This window comes from Rhinopithecus bieti, unplaced genomic scaffold, assembly GCF_001698545.2.
Source record: "Rhinopithecus bieti isolate Rb0 unplaced genomic scaffold, ASM169854v2 scaffold_6380, whole genome shotgun sequence".
Lineage (NCBI taxonomy): Eukaryota > Metazoa > Chordata > Mammalia > Primates > Cercopithecidae > Rhinopithecus > Rhinopithecus bieti.
The window spans coordinates 4,781,307-4,794,975 of NW_016806642.1; the positions used below are offsets into that span (position 1 = coordinate 4,781,307).

The 13,669-nt window shown below is 39.3% G+C and overlaps 1 protein-coding gene across 3 annotated transcripts in view; it reads right to left on the bottom strand.

Moving 5' to 3' along the window:
- CACHD1 (cache domain containing 1) overlaps window positions 1–13,669 on the bottom strand; it is a 231,708-nt gene that overhangs the window by 40,258 nt on the left and 177,781 nt on the right. For 2 of the 3 annotated variants that reach the window (XM_017877196.1, XM_017877194.1), the window contains 4 exons: window positions 9,476–9,709; window positions 5,204–5,353; window positions 3,618–3,741; window positions 2,403–2,520 (listed from right to left, as the gene is read on the bottom strand). In XM_017877196.1, the coding sequence (XP_017732685.1) occupies window positions 2,403–2,520; window positions 3,618–3,741; window positions 5,204–5,353; window positions 9,476–9,709 (626 nt within the window). The remainder of the gene's footprint in view (window positions 1–2,402; window positions 2,521–3,617; window positions 3,742–5,203; window positions 5,354–9,475; window positions 9,710–13,669) is intronic. The other variant, XM_017877195.1, reaches the window with a different exon arrangement.

Here is a 13,669-nt window from a genome sequence, read left to right on the forward strand (position 1 = left end):
AAAAAAAAAAAAAAAAAAAAAAAAAAATTGCCCTTATTACTGGGTAACCAGCCTAGCATTTTTTTTTCAAGTCTCCAATCTCATTATTTATTATCTCTAAGTTTTCACTTATAGTGATCTGCTCAACAATTTTAGAACTTGGAGAAAGCTAACACTGCTACCTGAAGTGACTGCATGATTACTACCTTGAATCTGCCTAAGGAGAATAACCAGAATTTACTAGGATCACTGAAAAAAGCACAGTAACATTGAGGCTCTTTACTGTACCAAGAAAAAAACCACACTAACATTGAGGCTCTTTACTGTACACAGATGCCTACATTTCCTACTTTTCTTTTTAATGCCAACAACCATGAAGATATTTTCCCAGGATGTAACTGAGTTGCTTTCAATCAGAATGTGCTGGAGGTAAACAATCTCTAATTTCAAACACAAACGTCTGTTTTCTAATTTGGTGACTGGCTCACCCTTTCTGATATTAAAATTAAATAATTTGTCTTTAAAAATGATATAAGGGCAGATGGTGCTATCATTCTAAAGAAAAATCTGAAAATGAATCAGTTAAGAGAATTTCAAAATAGGCTTTGACCTTCCTCAAATGTGTATTACCAAACAACAAACTACCAGTAGAATTAGGCTTGTAAACGTTAAGTTTCTCAAATAGTTTCATTTATTAATTTGTTTGCTTCATTTGCATTTTAGTAATTGCTACTGCAATAGTGATACTTTAAGAGACTCCTGCCTAAATGCATTCTGGCTACTCCCAATTCCTATCTTTTCTGATCCAACTGATAAAGGCACAGACACTGTGTCGAGTTGCTTGCTCTTTGACTGTCTGCATCTACCACGAGGCTCGATGCTCTAGGCAGACAGAGTGTCAGTCTTCTTTATCCTTCTTAGTATACAGAAAATGTTCAATAAGTAGTTTGTAAAGGGATGATTAAATGGATCTATTTGGAGTCAACAGGCTAAACATCAGATTTGTCCATCCAAGAAAAATCTCACGCATGACTGCATTTTATGTTCAGCGATTAAAATTTGATGATAAAAATAAAAGTCCACTCCCCTTTTGGTCAGTTATAGTATTTAGGGTCCTTCAACAGCACTGCTATGCTAATTGGGAAGAAGAGGAGAGAAAAGAAACACAGGTAATGTGAACAGTGTGTGTTAGATCTGCTTTCTCTGTGATTCCTTGAAGCCTGGTGTCTGAAACAATCTGGTAAGAGAAAGCAGAAATGGGTGCCACAAGTTATGGCCAACCTATCGATCTGCTTGTGTTGAACATGAATAATCCAATTTCTAATCTAAGATTTTCTTTCCCTTAGAGAATGTCAGAGGGTACTTATGCTTTCACGTCTCCTTTTAAACTCCCAACCTCCACAATTTGAGTTGAACTGAAAAAATCCAACTGGATGTAATCGAAATGTGCATTAATAGGGGAGTGTTTAGAGAAATTTGGGTCATCTACACAATGCAATACTATATAGCCATTAAAGCCGTGTGTGAGCGTATATACACACACACATATATATGCCTGCCATTAAAGCCGTGTGTGAGCGTATATACACACACACATATATATGCCTGCCATTAAAGCCGTGTGTGAGCGTATATACACACACACACATATATATGCCTGCCATTAAAGCCGTGTGTGAGCGTATATACACACACACATATATATGCCTGCCATTAAAGCCGTGTATGAGCGCATATATACACACACACATATATGCCTGCCATTAAAGCCGTGTGTGAGCGTATATACACACACACACATATATATGCCTGCCATTAAAGCCGTGTGTGAGCGTATATACACACACACACACATATATATGCCTACCATTAAAGCCGTGTGTGTATATACACACATATACATATATATGCCTGTCTGTATATATACATTTTCTGGAAAATGATCTAAATGGCTACTTATGGGGAATGGAAAGTCAAAGGAAGGAAGGAAGTAGATAGTTTTGGCACTATCATGGCTCACTGCAGCTTCAACCTCTCAGGCTTAAGCAATCCTCCCACCTTAACCTCCTGAGTAGCTGGGAGTACAGCATGTGTCACCACGTCTGGCTAATTTTTACATTTTTTATACAGATGGGATTTTGTTATGTTGTCCAGGCTGGGCATAGTTTACTTTCTGCTTTCTATCCTTTTATATGGTGTGATGAATTCATCATGAACAATTATGAGTTTTATAAACAAAAAAGGAAAAATAATTATACAACATCTGTGGAATGTCTTCTTTCTCAATCACTTTAAAACCTGGTTAGTCACATTCTGAGACACAATATCAGACCCAAGTGCCACCCCCTGCCCGAGAATTCCCATATGAACAAAAGCACTGCACCCTGTAGCTCTTTAAGCAAAAACAACTTCCTCTCACTCACCATCTTCCAGGCGTAGCTAACATTGTAGGCTTCCTTTCCAGTTTCTCTCAGCTTGTTTATGTGCCAAGACAGGGATGAGTTCACAGGGACTGCGATAATCTGGCTGCCCAGAGGGAGGCTGTGTTGGCAAACAGAATTAAATATTTCAGGCAAAAGATAAAATTAAGCACTTAATTAAAGGCAAGGAAGAAGCTGTGAGCCAATGGCCACCTCCTGATTTTGAATACCAATGAAACTCATCAGTTTTGAAAGAGATAATGTGAGATTTTCAATTTCGTAAAAGCATTATGTCAGCTCTGCATTAAAAACATTCCTTACTCTCCATCCTTGCTCCCCAACTCTAATTCTTTCCAGAGACTAACTTGTCTCAAATCGCTCAGTCGTTAATTTTCAACCAATGAGCACAAAGACTCATTCCTCTACAGGTTACCATCTGCCAAAATAATGTATCACAGTTGGAAAAAATCCAATCTGTTTTTTATTTTAAGAAAAAACAACGTATAAGATTGTGCTGTCAACTTGGAATGGACGCTACTTTGCCAGGCTATTTTTTGGCAAATATAACAAAGCTGGTCCTCAACTTAGCCTTTTATTTTGCCAACATTTTTCAATTTGGTATCACTGGAACTTTTTTTTGAAAATGAGATGAAATATATCCGATTTTACAATGAAAGTCAGTGTGAACACAGAATTTGATTTACAAGACATTATCCTCAAATGATAGTTCCAAGAGACCTTATCTGTGATACAAAGTGAGCAAAATCTTGGGTGCTATTCTTTTTTTTTTTGAGACGGAGTCTCGCTGTGTTGCCCGGGCTGGAGTACAGTGGCCGGATCTCAGCTCACTGCAAGCTCTGCCTCCCTGGTTCACGCCATTCTCCTGCCTCAGCCTCCCATGTAGCTGGGACCACAGGCGCCCAGCACCACGCCCGGCTAATTTTTTTTTTTGTATTTTTAGTAGAGACGGGGTTTCACCGTGTTAGCCAGGATGATCTCGATCTCCTGAACCTCGTGATCCACCCTTCTCGGCCTCCCAAAGTGCTGGGATTACAGGTGTGAGCCACTATTCTTATGGAAACATTACTGAGAATACTTTTGATAACATTAAAATAATTTATACACTTGTTTTACACTTTATAGTAAATACTCGTATGTGGCTTTGATGGGTCCCATTCTCAGGGAAAAAGAATCCTATGACCCTCACCTTTTCCTTACCTGAGGATATTTTGCCGAACTAATTCAAATTTTGGAATGTTTTCATAATGTATGATGTCGGTATGAAGTGGGGGCTCTGATAATAAATATGGCCTGGTAAGGGACGGGTGCATAAGTGTATATCCTGCAATAAGAAAACAAAATGCATGTTAATAAGAAACATGTTGTAGGAAGTTCTGAATCACTGTTTTGAAATATGGGGTACTCTGGGCTGGCTGCCCAATATTCAACTTCTCATTGTGCAACTCACCAGTCCAATAAAAACTGAACCTGTTTTATATGTGCTTATATAAAACCCTTGCAGTGTGGAAAGATGTCTTAAATTATCAAACATCCGTCTAATCAAGAGTATTTTGGAGGTATTGGTTGTTTGGTTGTTTTATAAAACATTCTAATCTACCACATAAATCTTAAATAAATCTAAGATAACAATTTAGTAAAAAAAAAAAAAAAAAAGATCCAAAGGATGACATTTTTGTTTGTTTGTTTAACTTCTTTTAACTTCAGGGGTAAATGTGCATGTTTATTATATAGGTAAGCCTGTGTCGTGGGGGTTTGTTGTACAGATTATTTTGTGACCCAGGTACTAAGCATAGTACCCAATAGTTATTTTTTGTGCTCCTCTCCCTTGCCCCACTTTCCACCCTTAGGTAGCCTCAGTGTCTGTTGTCCTCCTCTTTGTGTCCATGTGTTCTCATCATTTAGCTCCCACTTATAAGTGAGAACACGCAGTACTTGGTTTTCTGTTTCTCAGTTAGTTTGCTAAGGATAATGGCCCCCAGCTCCATCTATGATCCTGCAAAGGACATGATCTTATTCTTTTTTAAATGGCTGCATAGTATTCCATATGTACCACGTTTTCTTTATCCAGTCTACCAGTGAGGGGCATTTAGGGTGATTCCATGTCTTAGCTATTGTGAATAGCACTGCAATGAACATACAGGTGTCTTTACGATAGAACGATTTACATTTCTTTGGGGGTGTGTGTGTGTATATATATGTATATCCAGTAATGGGATTGCTGGGTTGAATGGCAACTCTGTTTTCATCTCTTTGAGGAATCTTCACACTGCTTTCCACAATGGCTGACCTAATTTACATTCCCACCAAGAGTGTTCAAGTGTCCCCTTTTCTCGGCAACTTCACCAGCATCTGCTATTTTTTGACTTTTTAATAATAGGCATTCTGACAGGTGTAGGATAGTATCTCACTGTGGTTTGGATTTGCATTTCTTCAATGATCAGGGATACTGAGATTGTTTTCATAGGCTTGTTGGCTGCATTATTTCTTCTTTTGAAAAGTATCTGTTCATGTCAAAGGATGACATTCAATGTGTCATTCAATCCTCCAGTCTAACTTCCTGATTTACAAATAACTGTTCCCTACCCCTCAAAGAACACAGAAACATATGTGTAATTTGGAGATCCACTCCACCATCTTTATGGTGTTCTACTACAAATGAGCAATCTTAGTCAGAATGCTCTTCTTTACGCTACAATTTTTCTATTTTGTTTGTAGAATATCTATACCTTATTTTCTTTAGGTTTCTAAAAAAGTATTCTTAGGATGAACATTTAGCAGATTACCTTTGTCGTCTATGAGAAAAGTATAGGAAGCCAAAGAGTCTTGGTAATACGTCACGTCTTCAAGAATATAAGCCAGATTCACGTCCACACCTACAATTCCCAGAAGTAGGTTTCCAAAATAACAGGGTTTACTCACAGTCATTATCAAACCTATGGGTTAAAAACAAAATAAATCTAAAGAAGAGCAGAGAAGGAATTGGACAAAGACTGGCACTGTGCTCCGGTGAATCATGAAGGCTTCTACCAGCTGTCTCAATTTTGTTTGGAAGAAAAGTTTCCCATGTGGTCCAGTAATCAAGCACTGTCTTTGCAGACAGCATAATAAATGAGTTAGAGTGGGAGGGAAAGAGCGATCTTTGGCAGCTCAGATAGCGCAGTTAATTCAAATGGAAGCAATTTCTATGTTTTCCACTACTTTTTCACCTAAAAAGATAAGACATTCCAGATCAGTGCAAAACATCAGCAGCACTAAATACATTTTTCTATTTCGTGAAGTAGGTAGATTCAGCTGAACTTGAAAGATCAATGGACAATGAATCTAAAAATTGTACTTATAGTCCAGCTGTACCCCTTTTGTATTGTACAGGTGACATTTGATATAACTTCTCCGAGCCTTGGTTCACACATCTGCTTATTTTTTTTAATTTTAATATTTCGAGATGAGGTCTCATTCTGTCACCCAGGTTGGAATGCAGTGGTGCGATCATAGCTCATGGTGGCCTCAACTGCCTGGGCTCAAGTGATCCTCCCTCCTCAGCCTCCCAAGTAGCTGGGATTATGGGGATCAGCCACTGTGCCTGGCTCACACACCTGTTTAAAGGATACAGCATTAACTGCTTTACTGATTTCTAGGAAATGTTAGATCAAAAGAGACTATGGATAAACGAATGCTTAAAAGGTATTATTACTATACCCCATTAATGCATCCTTTAAAGAAAGGTGAAAACAAGGGGAAAAAAACTTAGAAAGGTACAGTATCTGAACATACAGAACTTCAAGTAGCTGAAGGAGGAATTAAGTTTCCAAAGGAATGTATTTCCAGTCATTCAGGCCAGGAGTTCCTAAATTTTTATGTAAGGGGTCAGACAGGAAATCTTTCAGGCTTTGTGGGCTACACAGTCTCCAGTGCATAATTTTCCTTTTTTTTTTTTTAATAACCTTTTCAAAATATAAAGACAGTATTTAGGTAATAGGCCATTAAAAACAACAACAACAACAATAATAGGATAACTAGGGAAAGGGCAAAGCACACAGGAGGAAAATGCAGAAACAGAATGTGCTGATGGTGGGTCAATGCATGGCCCTAAGATCGAGACACCTGGTTTCTCCTTGTGGCTTCCCTGCTGGGTTTGGTAAGTTGTGCTACGTCTTGGAATGAGTCTCTCCATATATCAGATGGGGTGGGGGGGCGAGATAAAATGATCTTTACAATCCCCAACAATTATACAATCCTATGGCTCTAAAGAAAACTCTAAACAAAAAGATGGATTGTTTATCTTTATCTTGATTTTGTGTTTTCCTGTGCTTGATGTCATGTTGATGTCTATCAGCCTATCAGAAAGCCATTCTTCTAGAAACATCCAGCAAAGGGATTTAACACTCCTGAAGGCTTCTACAAAGAATGAATTTCTACACAGAGAATTGCATATGATGTCCACTTGAGGTATTATCGAGTTGCTATGGTTGCACAGGCCAACTAAATGCATCATTTGGTAGGAAGAAGTGGACACATCACTGAAAAAGCTTCTGAAGTCATGCAATGGGTCTCTATTTTGGTTTCAAAAGCATTTTTTAAGCAGTTCACATTTAGAATGCTATCTGTTTTAAAACGTTTTAAAATAACAGGTATTTAAGAAGGTTTTAGAAATGCATTTTGGAGAAGGTTTTTCCCAGGTCTCCCAGGATAAATAGGTTGTAAGCGGCAGGAGCAGGCTGAGAGGACCAGCATGGAGACAGAGGTCACAATCTGCCCGCCACAGTTCCCTGAGCTTTAGTCTAGGATTAAAGCCATTTTCATAGATCAGCAAAGTACAACAGAAATACTCAGTGACTGAGATGCCTGTTCGCTTCAAATTTCTATTCTCCTCTGGACAGGTTGAGAACAAAGTCTTAAAAAAGAAACACAATCTTACTTTTCAATTATCAACTGGGACAGAAGACTCTTGATCCCATTATGGCAAATAAAGTATGCTAAGCTCTTGTTATACTGACAAAATCCTCAATCACTCTCTCTGCTTTAACCTAAAGCACATAGATTTACTATTTAAAAAGAAATATGTTCAGTAACTGATATTTTAATCCGTGTAGGTTTTGAACTAGAGTCACATAAACATGGGTTTCCCTAGAATCAAGCCTCATGTCATGGAGTTCGAGGATGTGTCACTCAATAATTCTAGGGACTGAAAAGACAGACACACTCCAGCAGAGGAATTCAATAGATCTGTGAACCAATCACTGAAATCCACGGCACAGGATTCATAACACAGGCCCCAAAGAGTAAAATTTGGATGTTATCAGGCAACAGGTGGCCCAATTTCTACATGTGATTTGGTTTAAAGCATTCAGGGTAAATCCAGCTCTCTGGATTTAGGAGGGAGTCCCACCCTACCTGATACCACTATCAATAACAGAATTTGGCTATATAAACTTCTGAGTTTGTGAAAAACTGGATTTCTACATCTTTTGTCCCTTTCACACAGTATTAACAGGAATTACTGATTTGCCTTTCTCTTCTCAGACTTACAAGCTTACTAAGAGTAAGCTTACTCACTCACCACTGCCTGGCACAATGCTTGGCTGGCACTCAGTAATGTAGGCTACATGCATAAAAGGTAACTTGGATTTAAGACTTCATGTTTTCACTAAAAAGGGAAATAACCTTATCTAAAAGTGGGAGTTTCTATTCTATATACATGTGTAGGCCCTGACAGTAATAGGAGTGATTTAAAAAAGTGAGGCTGGGTATGGTGGCCCACACCTGCACTTTAGGAGGCAAAGGTGGGAGGATTGCTTGAGGCCAGGGGGTGGAGGCTGCAGTGAACTATGATCACGCCACTGCACTCTGGCCTGGGTGAGAGGGAGAGGCCCTGTCTCTTTAAAAATAAAAATTGAGATATAATGGCAGTTGGCTTATTTCTTCCTTATAGAAAGAGAATGTCTACCTAGTTTCTAGAAAACACCTTCTCTATAGGCTTGTTACTTTTTACACGAGTTTAAAAAAAATTCATATTTGTAAGAGTTCCTAACTAACAAAACACAAACATATCTCAAATGGCAATGGTGCCTGTCTGGCTAATAATTAGCTACTTCTTCAATTTTCTTCTCTGTCAAGGAAGAAGAGAGGGGAGGATATAGAGAAAAGCGTGGAGGAGGAAAAGAACGTGGAGAAGGAAAAGAGAAAGATCGCGCGTTTACTGAAAATATACTGTTAGGCATTGTTCTAGATGTTTTATTATTATTGCATTTAATCTTCGCAACTGCCTTGAGAGAAATGTTGTATTTTCTGTTATATTTTCCAGATTCTATTTTATAGGTTAGGAAATTGAATCCTGTGAAGGTTCAGTACTTTACTCAACATCCTGTTATGGGTAACTTAGGCATCAGGATGATGGCGACACTGATGTTAGTAATAATAACAATGACAACAACAAAGGTAAACACATTTAATAAATGAGATAAAAACAGTAATTATAATTGAATGGTATGCCGGTCATGTGTTATCATATATTTTATAATATCTAGGTAATCCTAGATTAACTAGATAATGACAGGTCATATATGTTATCTAGTTAATCCTAATAATCTGAAAGATTTACTATCCCATTTTACAGGTGACCAAATGGAGAATTAACACCATTAAATAACTTACCAAGGACAACACCTCAAGTGGAAGAGTGGAATTTGAAAGCCCATCTGAGGCCAGGCCCGTGTTTGTGCCACGATACCGCGTTGCCTTGTCTCAGACTGAACCCTCGGCACTTCTGAGTTTCATTTCCCATGTGCCATGATACAAAGCTACCCTTTAGTCCTAATTCACAAACTTTTGGATATTTGAGAATCCTCACATAGCCTCCCCAGAGGATACATCCATTATGTGTACTCTGGCCAGGGTAGTAAGGAAGAACCTGGGCTGGGGATTTCTGCTGTACAATACAGAGCTGTAGGACAGGTGGCAGGGCTGCTAAGAAATCCTATGATCCTGAGAAACAGGTGCCCATTTCTATCCACCCAATTCTTTTCCCTTCCTTTAACAGGAAGTTTATCCAAACTCACCATCTCCCATCTCATCAGAGAAGGGGAGGCTGAAGACGGCTTCGTCAATCATCCGGTTGGGAAGGTTTGTGTAGAACCTGCCCACTGTGGTCTCCAGGTTGCTCAACTGGTTCAGCACCATCATGCTGCCCTTAATCACAGGCAAGGCTGTTCGGTCTGGCACACCATACTTTCCTGAATTCTGTTCAGCTAGATCCCTCAGAAAAGCCAGCTCTTTCAAACCAGTCACCCCATCTAAAATGGAAAGCCGAGAGAAGACCACAGAAAGCAAAATGGTTTATATTCATTCAACCTCTTGCCATTTGGATCAAATACAGGCATGGATGAGGTCTTGTAATACCAAAGGGGTTTTTGCAGAGACCGCGTGGACTCTGGATACAAATATCAGTTCCTGCTGAGGAAACAAAGCCTGAGGCATGGTCTTCCCTGAAATAGTCAAGAGGGGAAAGGGACTCTTCACAGGGCAATGATGAAAAACATATGCATAAATAAAGGAGTCCCATTCAGTAAGAATGTGTTCTCCCCATAAATTAATTATAAAATGAAAATTCATTTCTGCATTTAATATTTAAAAAGAAAAGTAATAATTAACACATCTGTATTTAATTTAATGTAGTAGATGAAACCATAAGAGTTTTAAAGGATACAGGTTTATCCTTTCATTCCTTACTTCTTCACCTATAAAACCACTTGCCAAAGTCTCATGCAACTAAATGAAAGAATTATGGACTGCATTTACTGATGCTTCCAAACCCTGTTTCTTTAAGCTCATTTTAATTATAAACATATTCATACTTGATATTGTTAAGACAATACTGAATTTGATTTATTTAATATAAATTTTTTACATTTAGAGGGTTTTGAAAACTTTGTACAAAATTTAGGCATACTGGGAATGTATTGTTCTACAACATCTGTAATTTATAGCACAAAAATAAATGTAATACTTTTTTTTTCAGTTTGCTATTGTTGGAACATAGTCAAAAGGATTATAAACTGATTGCATATGGGCACTGTTGTAAACGAATTCAAAATGATTTCAGTCACTACTGAGGTTCTACCACTTCATTTTAAAAAGGTTGTGTCTCATGTTCCTGAAGGTTTCAACAGCAAACCATGAACTATTCAGTCATTAAAAAGAATCTGAAGCTTTCCTGGTTCATCTACCACATACATCTTTAGCATTTCTACATAGAGAGTGTACATACTTCTAGCACTGGAAGTCCACTTCTAAAATCATGGCAGAATAAAATAAAAATTAATTTCTTTTCCCCACCCCCTACCTTTTTTTTTGAGACAGAGTTTCCCTCTGTCACCCAGGCTGGAATGCAGTGGCGCAATCTTGGCTCACTGCAACTTCCACCTCCTAGATTCAAGCAATTCTCATGCCTCAGCCTCCCAAGTAGCTGGTATTACAGGTATACACCACCATGCCTGGCTATTTTTTTTGTATTTTTGGTAAAGATGGCGCTTCACCATGTTGACCAGGCTGGCTTCGAACTTCCGGCCTCAAGTGATCTGTTCCCCTTATCTCCCAAACTGCTGGGATTACAGACATCAGCCACCATGCCTGGCCTATCATTTCTTTCTTAAAACACATTATATTTAAATAAACTTGACTTTCGCTCCATGCATGCAATACTAAAGGAAAGGAAAAAATATCTGGGCCAAATTAAGTCAGAATCAGATTACTGTTCCCTTTGCATGGCACAGAGCTGAGATGGAGGGTGAGGGGTACACTCCAGAGTAAAAGTTAACACCAAAGACACGACTGGTACCTGACCTTATATCCTTGAGAAGCTCACAGAAGTAAAACAATAAAAGAAGAAAACTCGAGCAATAAATAAATTTCCCTTCTTTGTCATGTACTGTTTGAGTCTCTCAAAACGTAAAAGAAAAGTGACAAACAAGAATATCTACTAGGCAAAGAAGAGTAGCGTGGGATGGAAGGTTATGGAGGATGGAGTATGAGGTGTTACTCCATCATGAGATTTTATGCAGCAGTGGTGGTGGGTCAGTAGGGTGGCTGATTGGTAAGTACGCTGGGTTGCCTATTATCAACATGGTCATGCTAGAAACTACATTTCCCAGGATCCTCTTTTCTAGTACGCTACCAGGTTAAAAGTGCAAAACATGAGGGCTGTATTGCGAGATTTGGGGGACAAAGAAAGAAGTGGTGAGAGACAGACACTGAGGGGCCAGAATGCTCCAGTTTGTCCTACTCTTCTCTGTGTTCAGCTCCCTTTCCCAGCTGCTGACCTGCTCACTGATAGCAACCCCAGGCATGTTCCAGATGCTTCACTGAGCATGCACGGGGGCCGGCAGCAACAAAAAGCCAACATCCTTCCATGGACTTCTACACCAGGTCTCCTAATGGTCTTCCATGTTCCTAGCTTCTAGACTTCTCAGACTTTCCAGCAGGCCCCAACTTGGTTACTAAACTTTCTGAGATGTCAACTCCCCATCTTGGGTCTTTCATTTTTTTTTTCTCCCACAATTTTTCCCAGTTTCTCCCACAATTGTGTGCATTCTAATTCTGACAATAAACTCTTTTTTAAATTTAATTTTTATGGGTACATAGCAGTTGTATATATTTATGGTACACATGCGATGTTTTGATACAGGTGTTCAATGTGTAATAATCACAGCAAAGTAATTGAGGTATGAATCACTCCAATCATTTATCATTTCTTTGTACTATTAGGAACATAAAACTTCTACTGTATTAGTTATTTTAAAATATATAATAAATTACTATTGACTATAGTCACCCTATTACATTATCAAACACTATATCTTATTCATTCTATCTAACTATATTTTTGTTAGATAGAATGTAACCATTACCAATCAATACTCATTAACCATTCCCAATCCCCCCAACTTCTCTGGTACCCTTCCCAGTCTCTCATCTCCAGTAGTTCAAGTGTTTTATTTATTTAATTTTTATTTTATTTTTTGAGACAGAGTCTCACTCTATTGCCCAGGCTGGAGTGCAGTGGTGCCATCTTGGCTCACTGCAACCTTTGCCTCCCAGGTTCAAGCGACTCTTGTGCCTCAGCCTCCTGAGTAGCTGGGAATACAGGCATGGGTCACCACACTTGGCTAATTTCTGTATTTTAGTATAGATGGGGATTCACCATGTTGGCCAGTCTGGTCTCGAACTCCTGACTTCAGATGATCGGCCTGCCTCGGCATCCCAAAGTGCTGGGATTACAGGTGTGAGCCACTGAGCCTGGCCCAAGTATTTTAATTTTTAGCTGACAATAAATTTTTTTTTTTTTTTTTTTTTTTTTGAGACGGAGTCTCGCTCTGTCACCCAGGCTGGAGTGCTGTGGCCGGATCTCAGCTCACTGAAAGCTCCGCCTCCCGGGTTCACGCCATTCTCCTGCCTCAGCCTCCCATGTAGCTGGGACTACAGGCGCCGCCACCTCGCCCGGGTAGTTTTTTTTTTTTTTTTTTGTATTTTTAGTAGAGACGGGGTTTCACCGTGTTAGCCAGGATGGTCTCGATCTCCTGACCTCGCGATCCGCCCGTCTCGGCCTCCCAAAGTGCTAGGATTACAGGCTTGAGCCACCGCGCCCGGCCGACAATAAATTCTTTATTCCAAGGTTCTCTTAGTCAATCTGTTCCCCTATTTGTAAGTAAGGTGAGTGTGTCTACTCTAGTGAACCACACGTAGAAATAGCATTCTGAGAAGGAAAGAGAAAACTGGCAGTGAGGATGTGTGTCTAGTTAGATTAAAGGAAGAAAGATAAAAGGATGCTGAGATGGAAGTAACTAGAGATTCTAAAGTATGGAATTCCTGGAACACAGAAAGTGTGTAAAAGACTCTGGTTGAAGAATTTAGGACCAGTGAAGGAATGGGTGGAAGCAAGGAAGTAAGAAAGCATCTGCCTGGGCAGACCTTCAAATCTAATGGAAGAGAAGCAATCCCTTCCTTTTGGGCCTCCTTACTCCTCTACTATTGAATTTCATTCATCTTCTGTGTCTACCGATCTTCCTCACTGGGTCATAAGGATCTTGCAGACAGGAACTTTGCATAATACAGCTCTGAAACCTCAGTACCCTATGTTGTACATGGTAGGTGGTCAGTAAATTTTATTTTCCTCCCTTCCTCCTTTTCTCCCTCCCTTCCTACCTCTCATGAATGAAAGAAGCCAACACAAAGGAGAAAAGAGCAACAGGCGATCA